This window comes from Diadema antillarum, unplaced genomic scaffold (genome assembly GCF_040938485.1).
Source record: "Diadema antillarum isolate AM-2024a unplaced genomic scaffold, OU_Dant_1.0 seq00000442_RagTag, whole genome shotgun sequence".
NCBI lineage: Eukaryota > Metazoa > Echinodermata > Echinoidea > Diadematoida > Diadematidae > Diadema > Diadema antillarum.
In genome coordinates, this window is record NW_027271417.1 from 1391615 (window position 1) to 1411749 (window position 20135).

General features: G+C 39.9%; 1 protein-coding gene across 1 annotated transcript in view; it reads left to right on the forward strand.

The window, feature by feature from the left end:
- LOC139732655 (uncharacterized) overlaps nt 1–20135 on the forward strand; it is a 31797-nt gene extending 11662 nt beyond the window's left edge. The window contains exons 2-5 of the mRNA XM_071643507.1: nt 16414–16535; nt 17524–17658; nt 18274–18572; nt 19565–20135. Coding sequence (XP_071499608.1) covers nt 16414–16535; nt 17524–17658; nt 18274–18572; nt 19565–19907 — 899 coding nt within the window. The 3' untranslated portion in view covers nt 19908–20135. The remainder of the gene's footprint in view (nt 1–16413; nt 16536–17523; nt 17659–18273; nt 18573–19564) is intronic.

Below are 20135 nucleotides of genomic sequence, written 5' to 3' on the forward strand. Positions count from 1 at the left end.
AGCGTTCTCCTCCTCTCTGCACTTCTGACCAGATTTGTCCCTTACGCCTCCCTCAAGCCCTCCTGGTTTTTAATCAACGCATCCTGGGTCATTCGACACGGAAATAATCCAAATAAATATCAATGTGATCTGCCCGTCTATCCCCGGGTGTTGGTTCTGCAAAAGGTCAGTTGTCATCAAATAACAGATATGTGATTTATTACCTTATCCTGAAGAACATTACTCCTCCTATTAGATGGAGAATCAACACCACAGAATACCCCACGTCAGCTGAAGAAGAAAGTTTCTCCTGCCTGCCTCGGCTTTTTTCCCCCGTCTCCCTCTCCTGCCTTAGGCCTTCTCTCTCTCTCTCTCTCTCCTTTGCTTCCCTTCTCATGCATATTCGCCATGTAGGAACAGGGGCAAGTTTGAAAACTGAGTGTGAAATTCTGGGTAAGGAGATTAACAATTTACATAAACTTAGAGGTAACAAATATTTGACGTTTTCCTGACTCAAAATTCTAAGGCAGTTTCAATGAAATTGTCTGTGTAGGATTGAATTGCATTTAGATGTAAGGAAGAAATAAGGAAAGTACTTTGATATGTGGCTAATTTTATAAAGGATTTTGGGGATGATCTTTGTTTATGACGTACCAGCAACATAGAGATGATAGTAAAGACCTACCATCTGACCGATTGCCGCGATGTAGCCCTACATTAATTTGGTTCACTGTCAGAACGGGCGTCTATTAGATTGTTATCTTGCATCCCGGCAGTGGGCATTACGCGGCATGAAGCGCCATCTTTTGGCCGAATAGCTCCATGTATATTAGTCTCGCACAACATTCATTTTATTATTCGCTGCAAGTGTGAAAACCCAAGTAAAACCCATATCGCAAATACCCTACACTGTAGAACATAGTGCACAGATGTCTCATTTTATACTACATAAAGATTCAAGAAAAATTCATTCTTTTGACAATAAAGTCTTAAAATTTTCAGGAACGTGTTGTTATTCTTTCTTTTTTTCTATTGTTTTGTTTTGTTTTGTTTGTTGTTGTTGTTTGGTTGTTTGTTTGTTTGTTTGTTTGTTTTTTGGGGGGGAGCCTAAATTCTACATGTTGCATTATGACCCCGTAAAAAGGAATATATTACCGAATGTGTAACCAAGTATAATACCCTAGTTTGATTTGCCTTGGCAAACGACGAGATAAACTCTGCAGGAATAGAAAATTTGTACAACATAAATAATGTACTCAAAAGGACCTTTTCATATATGCACGCCCTGTCCACAGTCTGTGTTTCAGGCCTACGGGATAATATCCTGAACACTAGCCTCAGTCGGGACACTTTGAGGCTCAAACTAAAGAACCAATCATACGAGCTCAGTGAGAAAATTTGTGAACTGTCTGTAATCAAACTTTTTACATTAGTGTTAGTGCTGGCTACGCTACGTTCTGAAATAATTAATAGGACAAGGGGGGAGATTATCTTGTGTGCAAAACGACAACAAAACACTCTGAAGCACTTCTATCTCTGTGAGCGTCTACTCGACTAAATTTACAACATACCCCTTTCCTGCATTGCTATCTTAAAGTCATAAATAAAAGTCCTACATGCATGGTTTACGAGGGTCTGTCTTTAGCGGTTTTGTTAGCACCTTTTTATCGGTAATCACTGTAGTCACTTAGCCGCCCTTCTTGTTTATGGAGCATGAGCAGCAAAAACGTCGATGGGCGACTTGATTAGTTTTTAAAGATTTATTTCAAGGAGAGTTCGCCCCCTTTTACCCTCATTTGCCTCGGCATTCCCTTCTCCCCCCCCCCCCCCTCTCTCTCTCTCTCTCTCTCTCTCTCTCTCTGTCTTTTTCTATATCTTCTCTTTCTTGTTAAATTCTTGATAGATTGTATACCGTGTGCAGGCAGTTCACACTGAATTGGGAATCAAACTGAACTTTAGCATTTTTTTTTCTTTACGCGACTGGGCATCTGTCTAAAACTTTCAAAATTGTATTCATAACGAAAACATCACTCAGTCATTACGATATCAAGCAGGGTTAGCTGCCTTTGTTCAGAGTTAGCCTTGATGTTGCTGCTATAATTATGATGATGATGTTATATCGAGATGAGTAGAAGCATGTCATCATTAGCGCACGAGCTAGGTGGTTAAACGTACCAATAAACTTGTTTATGCCTGTAAGGTAGACTATTTTCATTATAATTTCATTATCCAGTTAAGGGGGAGAAGGATTAATTTTGCTGAGAAGGCATCTGAAAGCGTTCGCGCAAAAAAAAAAAATCCCGAAATCCGAGAACCATTTTTATTATAGTGCTAAAGACCTCCTGCGAAGCAAACCTCTGAACAACAGTAAATTATAATAGCTAAAACTATGAAACTCATAAACAAATTAGAGAAAGTGTGACGTCATGACACTGTGAAAATCCTAAAGTCCTGCAGTGACGTCGCAAACTGTCATAGTCTTCTCATCCAGCGATGGCGGCACTAAAACCTTAAAAATGCATAACTTTTAAACGGATTGCCCGATTTTCCTCAAACTTTCACTGATTGCTACATTGCTACATTCAATGAGTCTATACAGATATTCATGAGTGATTATTTTTTTAACAATTCCCTTGACAGACGAAATATCCCACTCACATTCTTTTTGTCTGCATATGAAATTACAACTGTGAAAGTGCAAGCAATATGTTTGTATGTGTGTGTGTGGTGTGTGTGTGTGTGTGTGTTTGTTTGTTTTTCTTTTTTCGCTGTGTTTTGCTTTGTTTCTGTAAAGTGCCCACTGAACCCAGTAATAGACGACTTTACATCTATGCGTCAAAACCTTATCTTACTATGTTCGGTTCAAACTTTCACTGATATGTTTCTTCCAGTTTGTATATCCCTCCTCTGAGTGTATTCTCAAAAACGAAATTTTACCATGAGACCACGACATTCTATTTGGTGCCCACTTTCAGCCGTCATGGTGGTGCCGTCATTCAAAAGGTTCTCTATTGGAGACAAAAATGCGAAGCCTACTTTGTCTCAAAATCGCTTTAAAGAATCAACTTCCTTGCTGTTGGACGACTACATAATAGATGAGAGTCATCATGAGGTGACATTGTGCTCAACAGGGTGTGGCAGTGATGACACTTGAAGGAGTAAAAAATGAGGTGTTCTGTACGATTTTGAATCCGATGCAGCAAATTAGAGGTTCCAAACAAGGGATGTGTTAGTAGACTTGCGGAATTTCGGTTCACGATCACAACCTTTTACGTTTTAATTGTCTCAGGTTGTTACTCTTTGTATTGGCGATATTTTCGTAACAACGCCTTTGTGATACTCTTTTGAAGACATATTTGATTTTGTTCCTTTTAAAGTTGTTTACCCCAAATTAAGAGAATATTATGGATATCATCTTATTAATGCTACGTTTACACCATATTCCCGGCGGCCACGGCAGCAGCGTTTGCCCAAAACGTAGCGAGCCCTGAGTGGGTGGGATATTCTCCCTTTTCTCCTGTTGTCATGTTCGTTCCAGCCCTCGCTCAAGGGAACATGTACCTGTCAAACGCCGTTCTCATTGCGTTTGGTCAGGCTGGACTCCCGGGCTAGACTACAAATATTTCCCGTCGCGTCACACTACAGACCGTGCTCAAGTTTTGTTACAGCCTATTACGTGCTGTTGCGTTTTGTCGAGCTCATCCCGTTTTAATACGGCCTTCTAAGTTTGTCATCTGCATCGGACTGCCGTGGCAAATTTTTTGACAGTTTAACAATCTAGCACCTCATCCATGGCCTGTCACGTTTGCCCATCCGTCCCACCGCGTTGTCTCACGTCCATTGTCCACTGTGACCCGAAACGTGATTGCCGTGGCCGACATGATGTATACGAATAGCATTAGCAATCTACCCCATATCCCTCTCTATCCCCTCCCCACCCCACCCCAACCATGTTCCTGCATTTCACAATTATCATATACAATGCTTGCTCACCATGGCAAACGACGATGACACTTCGAACTAGAACGAATTCGGCCCCATTTTTATTTTTGTTCTCTCTTTCACCTGTTCAACTCCTTTTCTCGATCACCCTCTCCCTCTCTCTTCGTCTCTCCCCCCCCCCCCCCCACCCTTCTCTCACTCTTTCCCACTCTCACTAACAATAGTGAAGGCGAGTAAAGCGGAATGGAGTGTTTTTGCTGAAAAGGCGGTCATGATTTTTGTCTCCTTTGTCGACAAGGAACACTAAAACTCACGTGCCTGACCCATTTTCTCAGGTCGACATAGTCCATTTACTGCTCTCCGACTAGCGTTTTATAATACTCTCTGTCTCATCTTGCTAATAGCGTTGTTTAATAGCTATCATTTTATTTTGAATAAATGTATGATCACTTCATTTCTTACTATATCAATCAGAAGAGCCCTAGTAATCCTATAACATGCATGTTACTAGATCTGCAGTCAGCCAGGGCATTAACAAGACTGTCTTGCACCGTACACTGATAGATATTCAATGGATACTCTTAGAACGACAATATCTTCACATGACTGTGTTCAGAAAAACAAAGAAATAAGAGAATTAGAGAATGAAGAGAGTTGCAGAAATTTTACACTACTCATAATAATACAGGACCATGTGCATCTAATGCCATAGTACCTATCACAACACGAATGAAAATTTATTCTTTTAGATTTCAAACTATGAAAATCGTATGAAGTGATATTTGCAGGGTGTAATTTCTTAATTTCTAAATCCTATATGATGTGGGTCAACTGGTCAAATCAAACCTAACTCAGTACGATAGATAATGAACTCTGGCCCAACGACATTAACCTTTGGAGGTTTCTACTAAATGTCAGATGATAAAACCTTAAAGTTATATCAAACCCTGTTGTTCTTTTCTTTTTTTCCAATCATAAAATTGTTCCTTGCATTTTCCCAGTTCCTCCAGCTAGAACAAAGACTTTCAAGAAACAAAGAAAAACTGTAGTACAGTTTGCCTCTCCCATCTTTCAACAGCCATCTAGATTCACATGTATCAAATTAATGCGTCCAAATCGGGGGAATAATGTTATTTTTATCCGCGAGCTTAATTTGTTACAGGATCCCTCTTCAAGCAACATGCCGAAGTTGCCGCGACAAAGGATCATGGGAAATCGGAACAACCCGTACCAAATTGCCCGCCGAGTCAAACTCAATTTCAACAACCATAAGGGGCTGGATTTTACGACGGCTCCCACAAATTTTTATTATCCATTTGTTTCGGGTTTTTTTCATTTCTCTAGCAACAGTAACTTGTCAAAATGAATAGGGATCTGAAATCTATCAAAAACAAAAATGAAAACAAAAACTGAAAGAACAAATGTCCCACGTAAGTAGAGAAACATTTTCCCTCGAACAATAATATCGAGAATTGCGTATTCCATAAGAAACAAAAAGGGGAACAAAATATTTTTATTTCATGTGCCACATTAGCCTCAAAGAGAATTTCAAAGAGATTGTTGTCATATCTGTTTCAGTAAATAAAAAATCTTTACTATAGAAGTAAGATACGGAGCTATCATGACAATGATAGCATATTAGGTAAGTTTCAAATACGTTTCACGATTACAGTAATCAAGTTTCCAGGTAAACACTAGTCCTAATGCTATTCAAAAAGTCAAAGGGAACGTCACTCGAAGACATAAAAGTTTCCTTTCCTATCTTTTTCTATCACACCTTGCAGCATTATATGATCTGATAAGTACATATTATCACACTTCACCATTTACTTTCGCATTGAAAGCATATGAATATGTCAAATTTATATACATGGCAGATATTACAGGTTTCTTGTTTGCTTGTTTGTTTGTTTGTTTGTTTGTTTGTTTGATTGTTTGTTTGTTTGTTTTAATCAGTATCATGCGTTTCTAACGATTCCTTCAAGGGACTTCCAGCTTGAGCATCAGATGAAAACCAGTTGTTTCCATGGTATAGACACTTCACGTGTTGTTCATTGTTTGACTATGGAAAGAAAATACTTCAGTTGAGTAGTAAATGTGAATGTCACTTCTACTGACCTCTGTAGAAATTGGTCATCGCTTCTTTCATTGCTGAAACCTCTAGTACGAGGTATGTGTGCTTTACTTTCTTTGAATTAGAAACACGTTTTCATGACTGGTTCAAGAATCAACAGTAATCTGCATACCCTTGACTTTATACTACCCATTTACTATTGTGCTCTTCTTGATTTGTCAAATAAAGACGGCTGGACCTCAAAGTGTCAGAAACGACACTAAATTGAGATGAAATTCGATGTTTTTAAGCCTGTCATTTTGTAAATATGACGGAAACACGGGAAAAGCTGCAAACTCAAGGCAAGATTCTTCGAAGTGCAATGTAGTTAGTCGGCTTTTAGTTTGCCTCAACAAATATGTCACTGTCTAAACATAAAGGGAAATATCAGTCACACTTCAATCAGGTACGTATCTGGTGAATCAATCATATTTATAGATAATGGACAAAAAATCTATGATGAAAATTCTTCAGCTGGTAAGGAAATCATGCAATTGTGCACACATTGTAGGGATAAGTGGGACACATTGGCCAATTCAATCAGTGCTTGTTTTACACCCAGAAACATCTTCTGTAAGACTCGAACCGTCGGGAGTTCATTTTCTACAGTTAATCATTTGAAATTGGAGGCAAATTGTTTATAATGCATTCAATGTTCTTACCAGATAAGATCAGTAAAAGAAGATAGTTAGGTTTACTGTACTTTCTTCTCTTTCTCTGTCTCCGTCTCTCTCTCTCTCTCTCTCTCTCTTTGATTATAGCACCCAAATGTTTAAAGAGTAATAGGGAAGAGAGTATATACGGTTCACTCGGGCCTCTTTGAAAGCAGTGCATCGTATTCATGAAATCTCCTTTTTATATATGAAAATTCCTTTCCTTCTATGAAAAAAATTGTGAATATTCTGCTTTATCATTGCAAATTCTTTCTCATCTATCAAAATTAATTTCTATCTATGAAAATTCCTTTTCGATGTATCTGCAAATATTCTTTTTTTCACCCATATGAAAACTCATTTTATCCAGTGAGAGATTGGAATGTTGCTGCAGTTTCGTTTGCATTCAGAGCATCATGAAGCAGAAGATGATTCAAAACTCAACCAAATTGAACTGTGGTGAGACCACCTTGAATACGATCGTGCTTATCACGGTTTGTTGCTGTTGTCGTCGTCGTCGTTGTCGTTTGTTCGTCTGTTTGTTCGTTCGTTTGTTTGTTTGTTTGTTTGTTTGTTTGTTTGTTTGTTTGTTTGTTTGTTTTTGTTCTGGCCAATGTTAACACTCTGTTATCCTTATCTTATCCTCATCAATAATTTCATTTTAGAACTCTTTAATAAATAACAAGGATGGGATCATTATTAAATTGTCACTAAAATTGTTCCTATACTGTCGATCATTTTGCCTAATGCTGTTAACATGACATACGAATGCAATGTTTTGCTTCACTGGTATAATGTGAATGATGATTGCATCTTTTTTATGGTCAAGTTAGGAGGTGACATTGAGATAAACTGCTTTAGTTTAAGATGCAGTTGCCCTTTTCCATGGAGAGATCCTACTGTGAGTTACTCAGATGATTGGGCCAACATTAAGTTTACCAAGTTTACTAAAAACATCACAAATTGCCGTCTTATCTGTATCTCTCTCTTGCTGTCCGTCCTACCGCAGATCACTTTGGTATCGTTCTTCAAACTGCATTGCTATCACCTTGAGATAGTTGGTTATATGGTGCTTTGCGCCAATTTACAGGCAGAACGGACTGATTGGAATTGATAAGTGTGGATTGACCTTGAATGGCGGTCGAGAAACTCATTTTCTTTCTTAGTGAAAATTGTTTTCATATATTTTTCTCTCTCTTTTTTTTTTTTTTTTTTTTTGTAAAGAGAGAAAGGGAAACTTTACCGTGTAATGCGGTGTACTATTCTGCTGCATGTTATTCTTGTGTACCACAAACCTTAAGGCCACAAACTTGACAAAGTAAGTCTCCAGAAAGAAAGCTTTATGTTGGACATCACGACAGAGATCTTCAAACTGTTAGGTCCACGTTTTCCATGATGGTTAGACAGAAGAAAAGACTGTAATTTATTCAAATCGTCAATCAAAATAAGAACAAGGAAAACTGCCTGGAGTAGATTTTTTTTTTTTTTTGAGGGGGAGGGTTGCTTTTTTTTTTAGTCATTTTATAGTCATCGTTTACTCTTTTATAAGACTAGGATGTGTCACTATAGTGTCTACGATATTTGGCTCATACGTAGGCGATACCTCTTGAATATCATGTGTACGGCAAAGAGAAATAGGGTAATTCATCACGAGTCTGATTGGAATTTATCTCCCCCCGATCTCTGAAACAACAAAATCGTCACTTTTTAATGATTTAGCCACCGGCTTCAATATTCTGAAAGCTTCTTTTAATTCCCACAAATCTTTTAAACACGGTGTCATTACTAACCAATGCGTAAACATCGTTCATCAGGGCTTGGGCGGTGCACTAACGATTACTCACTAATGACTGGCGTAACGAGCTAAGCGATTGGTTCAATCTCTCACCCAAGACGTTTTTTCTACGGCTTTTTAACCAATTACAAGGGGCGTCGCATCAGAGCTCGCGCGATTAGCGTACGGTATGACACGCGCTAAGCGATTGGCAGAATCCGGAACGCTGGAACAGGCGCACTCTGCACACTGCCAGTGACCGTGGCCAATTGGGAAATGTGTCTTGCTTTCCGAACGTGTTTCTTTGGAGAAAATCCCCGACGAGAAACGAGATCAGGTGGCGATGACATCTTGGTGTGGATCATGAAATGTCATCAATTCCTTGAAAGCAGATCAGTTTTCTCTGCATCTGAGAGCAGCGTCCTGGGGATCTCTCTCCCCCTCTCTCTTGCTTCATTTTCCCCTCTCTTTTCAAGAACCATAATTCATCTCGATGATTACGTTGCATGGAAGAAAGTACTTTTCGGTTATGTCCATAAGAATTAAGATGAAATATTAGATCGCTGGAGTGATCTGAAGCTGGAATGATCTAAAGGAACCAGTCCGAGCATTTTTTTCCTTTCTTGTCATCGCCCCCCCCCCCCCCATATGTATGACGGAGTGTCGTGTGTGTGTGTGTGTGCGTGTTCACCCCCTTTCGAAAAAGACAAAAGCAAAATAATTCAGACACTCTTGAATAACAGCCATGGTCTCATCAGTCCCCCCCCCCCCCATCTCTCTCTCTCTCCCGGCCTCTCTATCTTGCTCTTCCTTTCTCCTCCTGTTAATGTCATATAATGACATAGAGGTCTATGCCTATACGTGATTATATACATAATGACTAAGTATGTATACGCAATGCATGTATATTTCTCCCTGAAATGAATAGATAACATACATTTCAGTCTCTCTTCCATTCATTCATCCATCCATTCATACTTCCATTTCCAGCAGAAATATAGAAATGTTTTACAGAAATTGAATGCATAAATTATTTCACACTGTATAATAAAAGAAATGTATAAGTTTGCTGAATATTGAAAGTATACAGAAATTCAATGAGATTTAGGAGACCATTAAAATAGCACCACTCATACAATTTTGTTTTGGAACTATACTAGTACATTAAGTAGACAGATGTCCAATTGGCAGTATGTGCTTCGTCTAAAATACTAACCTAATCTATTTCTTCTTAACTTTTCTTTCTTTACCTTTTCTCTGATTTACGTGCAATAAAGGCAGTTTTAACTCAAATCTGCGTTAAAACAAAATAAAGGATTTCGACACAAAGGGTGGCAATTTTAGAGTGTTCCATTGTATTGTGTAATCTTTATTACAATCCTTCCTTTAATGATCTCTTCTTTTCTTTTACTTTTTGACATAAATCACAAGTTGAAATAAAATGTTTGGCTTATTTTATGGTACTATTTTTCGACTTCTCCGTGTTACCTCCTTTTAGCTCTGGTTGACTTGAGTATTTGTTGTTTTGTTTTGTTGTTTGCGCTCCAGAAGAGGTAGTTATGACGGGGAACTGAGAGCACACATTAATACAAAACTATAATAGATTAATACAATACTATAACACAATACATAACACAATACATAAACAATACATAATACAAAACTGAAGAAAAACATACCGGTACATAAACGTATTTTACACAAGCTGCTCAACAACAATGTAAAAATGACTAAAGATTTAACGTTACAACATGTGACTGATCAGAGTAAGATGTACATGTCCTCTTAGACACCTAGCATCAGAGGAACTTCTTCTCGCAGTTCGTAGAGCTATACCGAGAGGATTCTCCCCTGCTCCAGCCGTAATTCCCGCAAGTTCGACTCACTTTCAGCCGATGATTGAAAGCGGAAAGCTGAAATCACCGCATTACCCCTAATATCCTCGCTATCTTCATTTTCTTTTGCAAATGAGTATCCATATCCGTCCGTCATTACACAGAAAATATATCTCTCTTTGTTTGTCTTTGCTCTTTATTCGAGAAGGTTTCGCATAATTCTCATTCATTGGCATGGCTTTTGTTTCATTCATAAATTGCAAGTAGTCATTTCCTTCATCTGTTATTCATTTGCAACACGTTACGGTCTAAACAGGTGGTGAAATGAGGAAATAACAATAGCCAGATTTCTCTTTACTTTTACTTTCTATTTGCTTGCATTTGTTTGCTATCAGGAAACAATGATTCGTTAGATATTTGTGCATCTCGGTTTATTCTGAAAGTAGTGTTCAAGGTTCAAAAGCGATTTCTAACTTTTGAATTTTGGAATATTTTGAAGCAGAAGTCTCTCGAGTTATCAATTTGCATCCGATTACTGAAACAAACAACTACTAGATAGAATTTCAATTTCATTTTCCTTTAAATTAGTTACAAACTAACACGGTTGTATAGCTAAAGTATGTGCAAAAACGACGTTAAAGAAGCCATAAAGAGGGAAAAGGTAATTCTATATCAATCAACTGATTTATGTTGCCATGCAGAAGAAGCATGGGATATTTCTATACTTGAAGTTATGTCTTCCGTTGAGCGATAAGTCATCGCAGTGTCGATACTGTACTTCGTGTTGAGATTGCTCATCGAGCTATACTAGACAGGTTAGCCTACAAACGAGCAAGAAAAGCAATATTGTGGGACATAAATACACATGCGAACACACATACATTGTACATACAAACGCACACACGATTATATTACAATAATAGCCTTGTGTTTGTTTATATACATAGCTTATGTGTTCCTACTTGTATACAGTTATTATCAAAAAGAAGTTGAGACATGGAGAAACAGATATAATGGTCAGCAATAAGAAGTAGCGTGTAAACCTCCTGAAGTGTCAATGGATCTCTAAAAGCAAAGTGTTGTTGAGCCTGGTGAGAAAGTCTGGCGAAGTGAGCGGCAGCAAGATCGCAATGGCATTTTCCTTCAAACTCCCCAAATTGGCTCGTGATCATGATAAAACAATAACTCTGCGAAGCAATCAGGATGATTATTTTCCCCCGATTGGTTTTCCCTGCCAAATAGGATATGCCCGTGGCCTGTTAATCTGGCGGAATGATTGTCAAACTGTTTATATTTGATTGATATTCTCCTGGCGTGACATAAACAGTGGCCACGAGAATTCCTGCCTTTTTTTAATATCCATAAAGGTGATGGCACAGTACGCATGCGCTGATTATCACGCAATAGGAGAAAACTACAAGACAACCAACCTTCTAAAAGCTGAACAGGGGAACTACACAGCATGGACAAACAACTAATGTGCTACGGAAGAAGGTATAAGGAATTAAATTTGACTTGAAGTCAAATTCACAATGAATTGCATCATAAATATGAAATCTCACTTTGAGGTGCAAGAAAAATTTGTTGTGATGTACAAGAATTTTGTAATAAGTCTATAATAATCAGCTTGTTCAGCCTCAGAACACAATCTTGCCAGAGTTAGACGATCGTCATATTTAGGCGACATTATTATTCCAAAAACTCACAAGAGCCTTCGGCAACCAACCGCCTAATTAATGGCTTCTATGGCTACCTAATTTTCACTTATGTATTTACGTTCTCACCATGTTGAATATTTTCCTTCCTCTTTCATTTCCGTCCTGAGGCATTGAAAACTCAGAGAGTCCATGTGAAAATGACCGGGACGGCTAGGATATATTTAAAAAAAATCAGAAAACAAGGCAGTAGAATACTAAACCCTGTTTGTCCCTCCATGTCTGCGATGTAAGCCCATCCAATCTTCTTGAAAAGAAATTTTCAATCTCTCTCTGTTTCTCTCTTTTCCTTTTCCTCCATCTCTCTCTCCCTCTCTCTGAGCAATCTGAAGATTCGAGAGAAGATGGAAAAGGGCAGGAAAACGGAGGATAAGTTTCAATTATTTTCCGACTTTATTACGAAATAGATAGAGACGGGTTGAGATGTGCTTCGAGCAACACTTTGGGCACCGACGGGAAATATGCAACAGACGAAATAGATGGACAGGGAAGAAGGAGGGAGAGGGAGAGGAGAGAAAGAGAGAGAGACAGAAGAAGTGGAAGAATGCCATCGACAACGAAGTTCAATTTGCCTAATAAGTCTCTCAGATAAAATATCAATTACTTTGGCGAAACTATATATATTTATACTCTTCGCGGGTTTTGCGTTTCATTCTCTGCTCGTTTGAGGAGCGATTTATTCCCCGGCCAGCCCCGCTGTCTGTTTAAACAATTCGAGATGATCTGACCAAATGAGCATAAATAACGGGGTTGATTAAAATACTAAAAACACACACTTGAATCTTCTCCATCTCGCTCTTCCTTTCTCTCCCTCTCTCCCTCCTCTCGTTCTTTTCCAAAACGTAAATAGAGTAGGCTGATCACTTTTCTAATTGCACCTCATCCCATTTCTGTAATTTAGAGGGAAAGAGAAATGTAACTTTTTCGTTGTTTTTCTCTTCCATATTTTCTAACGGCCCCTTCTCATGTAACTCCGACTCCTCTAAATCCATTGTAATGCGCTAGCCAACTGTTTTGATTAACAACGAAATAAATGGTAATTCATTCTCCGTGCATCAGTCCGGTATTTTACAATTCATTTTTCCCGCCAGTGTGGTATCGTTCTCCGGCGTTTCATCAGCGCTAATTGATTTCAAGTAGCGTGTAGGAAGGGACACTTTTCCAGAGGGATGACGAATGAAGAGAAAGGAAGAGCATGCAGGCACATGCATAGGCAGACAGACAGACAGACAGACAGTTAAACAGACAAACAGACAGGGAAGAGACAAAAAGACCGCATGTCAAGGATATCAGACATTAACAATTCAAGGGTGAAAAAGGTAATTCTCGCCTTTTTTATCATCATTTTACTGTTGAAGATATTTAACGCATTCCTTTTGCCTCCACTTTATCTACCCCTTATAGATGAACCATTCTTGTCATCATCGTTTATCATTATCAATAACTCCTCCTCGTCTTCCTCTTTCCTCTTCTCATTCATCTTTGTTCTATTTCTATTTCTTCCTTCTTCCTATTCCCATTCCCCTTCGCTTTTTTTTTTCTTGCCTTTTCTCCTTTTCCTCTTTTGTGTCCGTTTTTCTTACATAAAAAAGCTTAATTGTCACCGTCAGATTTTGTTTTTTGCAAAGTCTTTCCATTTCACTCACTCCCAACTAGATATCGATACGTTTCTTGCGTGTAGTCCACATTTTTTCCTCTCAAAAACAAATCAGTATTTCACTTGTGACTGAAGATGAGCTCTTTTGTCAGAGGACTGTTTAACCACAGCGCACCACGTAAAGTGATCTAAATGGATACCTCCATGGTGTTTGGGACCAGCAGTTAGCTCTCGCGTTCTCCCGAACAAGGGATGATATTCGTCGCTATAAGACAGTGTGCGTGTGTGTGTTTGTTATTTTGTGTGCGTTATTCCATGTCTTTGAATTATTCTCTCTTTCCAAAACCTTCGCTGATCTTCATCGTACTGTCTCTATTTCATATCATTGTCGGTCTCGTTTATCAGGGTCTGCCCTGTTACACCGTGAGTGATATTTCTCTCTAAGACATAACGATCCTCAGTGCTAGGGGCGACACTACCGCTAACGACACCAGGACACCACGACGAGCCGAGGAGCATGCAAGCTCTCCATTTTGAATTAGATATCATTATCCAGGCGGGTAATGTTATATCCTCAGGATATTTAGTTGACAAATATAGCTACGTGACATCAAATTACGACAGCCCTTCTGAAAAAGAGAGGGATGATTAGTCCTGTATAAGGAACATTTCAGAACATTGGACATGACTGAAATGAAGAAAAAAAAAATCCAACAATAATGCTTGCCACTATTCGATCTGTTCACCCAATTTACCTTTCTATATTTTGTTGATGTCAATATTACTCATTAAAACAAGGTCCTGATTTGCAGTGAAAAGGTCTGCTAAAGACTCTGACTCTAGCTATTATGCTTCACTTTAACGAAATATAAGCAAGAAATTATTTTCAAAATATCTAAGGATTGTACATGTATTAACTATCAAAGTAGAATAAAAAAACAACTTTATGAATAATGTGAGACTGACACGAAAGGTACCCGAACGACATTCATGATTGTCAAAATATATATGTCTTCCATTCATGGCTATCGTGACATAGAGCGCCATTTTGAAATGAGTCCAACTTGTGGACATGATGAATCGTATACTTCTCAGAAACTGGAGCAAGCAGAATTGTATTAAGGTGTCCATCGATACGTTGTTACGCTATAGTGACGTTTATAAAATCTGTTTTCACCTGTCGTCTACTAAAGTCTTCACTGAGCACACACATCTCAATCCGGAAGCCGTTATTGACCGATACTCGTTTACCAAGACGAAGAGGTTGCTATAAGACTGCCTAGCTCCCCACTAGCCCTGCGTGGACCTATCTGTTAGTTTGCAGGGGCAGAGGACTCGTCAACAGTGGACCTAGCATGTTAGGCGGTATTGATGTACCTCCGGACAAGGAATTATTAGGATGAGATTCCCGACCACAAGCTGCTTGTGCATTTCGTCTCGCTTCCCTGATCCACAGCTGTCCCACGTAATGAGTGATCTAAAGGTCTTTTCTCTCATCAGACTGTGCTCGAATATTCCAGTATTGTATAGCGCAAAATTTCATATGCCAGTGCCAATCAAAGGCCACTCAGTTTTGTCAAGATGATCATAGTTTAACTTTTAAATAAGATTCGCTTGCCTTTGTTCCAGAATATAGTCGTTTTTGTCCATTCTTGATTTTCTTTCCGTACTCCGAGTTGACATGTTTTCCTCGACAGGCAGCACCCATGTGCGCTTTATAAGCAGCAAGAGACTTAGAAGCGCGTTAAAAGGAGAGAAAAACACGAATAAAACTTCAGTCGTCCTACCTGAACAAACATACGTGTAATCCTCGCCGACACAAGTGGCTATTTAGGCTCGTGAAGGCAAAAGGATCGAGTTAGGACGGAAAGAAAGAAAGAGAAAAGAAAAAAGTCAAATGAAGGAGAGTGGGCGGAGGAGAGAAAGGGGGAGAAAGAGAAAGGGAGGGGGTGGAGGGAGAGAATCCCACCCAAACCAAACAACGAAATAAGTTTAGAATTGGAGCCGAGATTTAGGCGGTGTTAAAAGAAAACTAATTATTTCACAAAAGAAAATGCTCTAGGCCCCAACTTCATCATTTGCCAAACTGTCATCAGACTAGCAAAGGCGAGCAGCCGTTGGTTGGCCGGATAGTCCTCATTTGGTTGGTTTTGTTTTTTCTTTTCTTCCTTCTGCCTCTCTCCTCATTCATTTTGTGGTGTGTTCTCCTGACTTGCTTGCTCGACAAGTGAGTCACTCAGATCTATACAGGCCAGCATGATAGCAAGAAATTACTAAAACGTTCTATTTTCTTGCCATAACATTCAGCTTCCAGTTCCATAGTTTCTACATAAATTTAGGTTATAACCTTTTAGAAACCAAGAAATGGAACTGGACGGATTCGCAGGTCCGAAAATTTAGCATTTACCTGTGTAGGAAACTGACCCCATTGGGAAAAAAATCTGTTTAATGACGCTGCATTTTTCCTCCGTAACTTGCTAATCCCTCATGGTCCAGTAATGAATATCTTCAGGGTTTTAGATCAGTCATAATTATCTAGTTTTTATACGGGTTGGTTAGTAGATTTTCAACAGCTCAATTCAAAGTTGCACGTATTCCGCGCAACTGTATTTTTTTTTAGTAGTCAAGTTCGTTTTTGAATTGCCAAAGTTATACCGTCCACTAACTTCTAACGCATTTTTGAAGAAAGCTTTACGAGCTATTACATATAGCTCACAATATAAGGTAAATGTCCGTTATCAGTCATTCTGTTTCATTCACTTTTGCTTGTATGTTTGTAATATTTCCGTATTTTCTGTTTTCCAGTCTCTGGAGCCATTGGTCACCCGTTGGTTGCACCAGCATGTCCGCAGCCTAGTCTCTCGTCAAGTCTCAGCGAGGAGTTGTTTATGGACGAGCTTGCTTACAACCGCAGACGCCAGGTTTGTGTAAGCACCAAAATTTTCATGTCATATTTCGGGGAATTGTTCAGACAGCACCATGATTATTATGATTGATATGATATTATTTCGCTATTCCACATTACTTCGCAGATTTCTCTCGTCCCTCCTGTTACTGTTCCCGCTTCCTACGTTCTGTGACTTCATAAGATATTAATGTATCAGGGGCAGCGGAACGTTGTTTCATGGGGGGGGGGGGGAGGGGAAGGGCTAGAGGTCGACAAGGTCAATGGTATCCCCCCCCCCCCCCCCCGCTTCCCGCCCCGCCCCCTCCCCCACTAAAATAATCTAAAGGATGGAACCTTCGGAAAGTCATGGATGTTGTGGAGGTCGATTTCTTTTTCTTTTTTCTCCCCATTTTCTTCCAGACCCCAAAACATTGGGGGAGGAGCTCTTAAACTTAATGGTCACGGCCCATGCAGTATTAGAACTAAATGATGTAGATCATCCAAAATGTGGACAGAATCTAAGCCCATCACACAAACCACAAAAAGGGACGTTTGTTACGTCCAAATTGGCGATACTCTAGATATAAGTACAAGCCCATAGCAGTTTTTCATAACACTTAGATCTGACACTTATACACCAACTCTGACAATGAGCACGATCATCTTCTTCTTCTTTTTTTTTTCTTTTTCTTTTTTTTTTTTGTTCTGCACTAAGAAAAATGTTCAACTTTGCACCTTTACTCGTGTCACACTGGGAGCACTTTTACGGGTGCAACTTTGCACCTTTCAGACCAGAAAGGTGTAAAGTTGCACCCGTAAAGGTGCTCCCCGTGTGACACTGGTTAAGGTGTGAAGTTGAACCCATTCTTAGGTTCTAATGACGTTAAAAAACATGAGCGTTCAGCTTTGATTAATGAATTTGCTCTGTATGCCACAAAGTCTACTGAGTCTTCAGATAGATAGACGACTGGAGTCAGAATGTAACATGATTTATCGTTTCCTTTTTTTATCTCCTTGCCTACTGACAGCGTCGGAATCGGACTACATTTACTCCACAACAGCTGAGTGAGCTCGAGACACTCTTCGCCAAAACACATTACCCTGACGTATTCCTCCGCGAGGATCTCGCGATGCGCATAAATCTCACTGAAGCCAGAGTTCAGGTAACATTGATGTATCAAGATTTTTTTTTCTTTGTCGTATCACTATATCACATGAAAATTCCATGTTGACGCTGAAAATGAAATGTCATAAATGTCAAGCAATGAAAATGACGAGAAGCATCGCTTTATCATGTTTTTGTAATGTTTAGTCCCTTTCAACATGACTCTTGCAACAGTTACTGATTGACAAATTGCCCTACATCGACGAAAATAAGCACTGAATTGATCAGTGGTTTAGTAGTAGCCATGATAAAAAATCATGGGCGTACATACTCGAGCAGGATTCGAACCTACGACCTCCTGATCTCCGGATAGGCGTCATCTCCACTAGACCACCGAGCTTTCGCCCGACAGCAAGTGTTGGTTCTAATCCTTATAGCATGCAGCGGGTACTGCTTTGTTATTCAAATTCATGAAATTCTTCCGTCGAGATGTTTTCATTGCAACTGATTGACAAATTGACTTATTTACGTCGATGTAGGGCAATTTGTCAATCAGTTGCAATGAAAACATCTCGACGGAAGAATTTCATGAATTTGAATAACATGACTCTTGTCAAAAAAAAAAAAAATTCTCAACATTGCCCGTCCAACTATAATATCCTTTTATCTCAAGGTCTGGTTCCAAAATCGCCGAGCCAAGTGGCGGAAAATGGCCCGACAGCGACTGGGTGTCGATCCGTGGCGTACTCGGCAGATAAACGCATACCCGAATCACATCGGTTTTCACGGCAATGCTTGGCTGTCGGCCGCAGCAGCAGGAAACTTCGCCGCTGCGACCAGGGGAGTTCGCTCCAGCTCGGCGGCTGCGGCGGCAGCGGCTGCAACAGCGCTGGCTACTCCGAACAGCCTGGCGCCAGGCCTGCTGTATAATGAGGCTGTGGCGAGATTAGCTCAGCGGTCCCTGGCGGGAAGGTGGGTGCTCCATATCACATTTCATTTCGAGCTTCATTTTCTGATCATGAAAATTCACTGCGGGCTTGACTAAAAAGTGGTATGAGACGATTCCCGTCATTTCCTTCATGTTTTGCAATGAAGCTACGATCAGGGGGGCGTTTCACCAACGAGTTCGTCGGAGGTTTTCACCGACAAATTTGCTATCAGCCAATCAGACGCAAGGATTTCAGTAGCTTTTAACAGTTGTCAGTGTAAATCAGTGACAAAAAGTTTCATGAAACGGTCCCCAGGTCTTTAGTCAAGATTATAGTCTGATATTTCCGTAGGGCTTACCTCTGATATGGTGGTATAACAACCACGCAAGAATTGTGATTCCAGCAAATAGAGGGTTGCTCTCGATGGGAAGAAGAAGAATGAATGTAAGGACGAGAAAGGGGAAGGGAGGTGAAGAAAAGAAATTGAAAGAGCAAAGATAAACAAGCAGAATAAAACGAAGAAAAGGAAAAGAACGCGTGTATACAGAAAGCGTATGATCCCTTAATCTAAGCGATGAAAAAAAAAAAACACACACACACACACATACTAGACCCGCTAGTAGGGTTGAAGCAAATGTTTAGGTCATCGTCAAAACGAGATTTGTTTGCAATCCGTTGTACGCTAGACATAGACGTCAAAGTTTGTACAAAATATCTTCATCTTGTACAGTTTGCTTGTTCTCCGCCTACTTGTGTTCTTCACAGGGGGCAAATTCGACAATGGGTGTCCCGGGATCAATTGTGAACAAATAACGAAGGTCGATAAGCTCGACTATTAATTTTTGACTAGATCAAATTTTGAGTTGACAATGATTGTATCAAATCACCTCACTCTATACATAGCCCAGACATAATTGTTCAATTTCCATCAAGTTGCAGTGCATAATCCAAAACAGAATACTTCGATCACACAAAAATCAAACCGAAGACTCTGATTTAAACGATTTTGTTTTCTTTTAACGGTTCTTGGTTTAGCGTCATCAGCGGCTCCAGCCTCGGGGATCACTTGCATTTCCCCCAGCCAGCAAGTACGGCAGGTTGTGGCTGCATCTCACACTCCGCCACTACCACAACCACGTGCAACAGCATGAAGCTTTCCAAGCACCACGTGCACACCCCCGACTCGCCGCGAAGTCCCCCGGACTCCCCGAAGCCCGGATCGCCTGCCTCTCACTGTCTGGACGACGAGGAGAAGCGATGCAGTTTTGGCGTGGCTTCTCTGCGCATGCGTGTAGCAGACCATGTCTCCGACTTGGCAGTGTCTGAGAGGTCTGCCGACTCCCCACCAAGTCAAGATGAATTCGTCAGCGTGAATTAGAGAAGTCGACAAGTTGCATTTTATCTAGGGATGTTTGCAATGGTCCTGGCACCAGCAAGATGGGCCTTTACAGATAACAGGAACATAGCGTTCACTTAACAACCAGAGCGAAGCCATCATTAATTCTAGTTGTATTCATATGCCAGTAGACCCTTATTGTTTGTCACGTATGACGTAACAACTCACGACGAATCAAGGGAGCATAATACAGACCGATTAAGCTTTTCA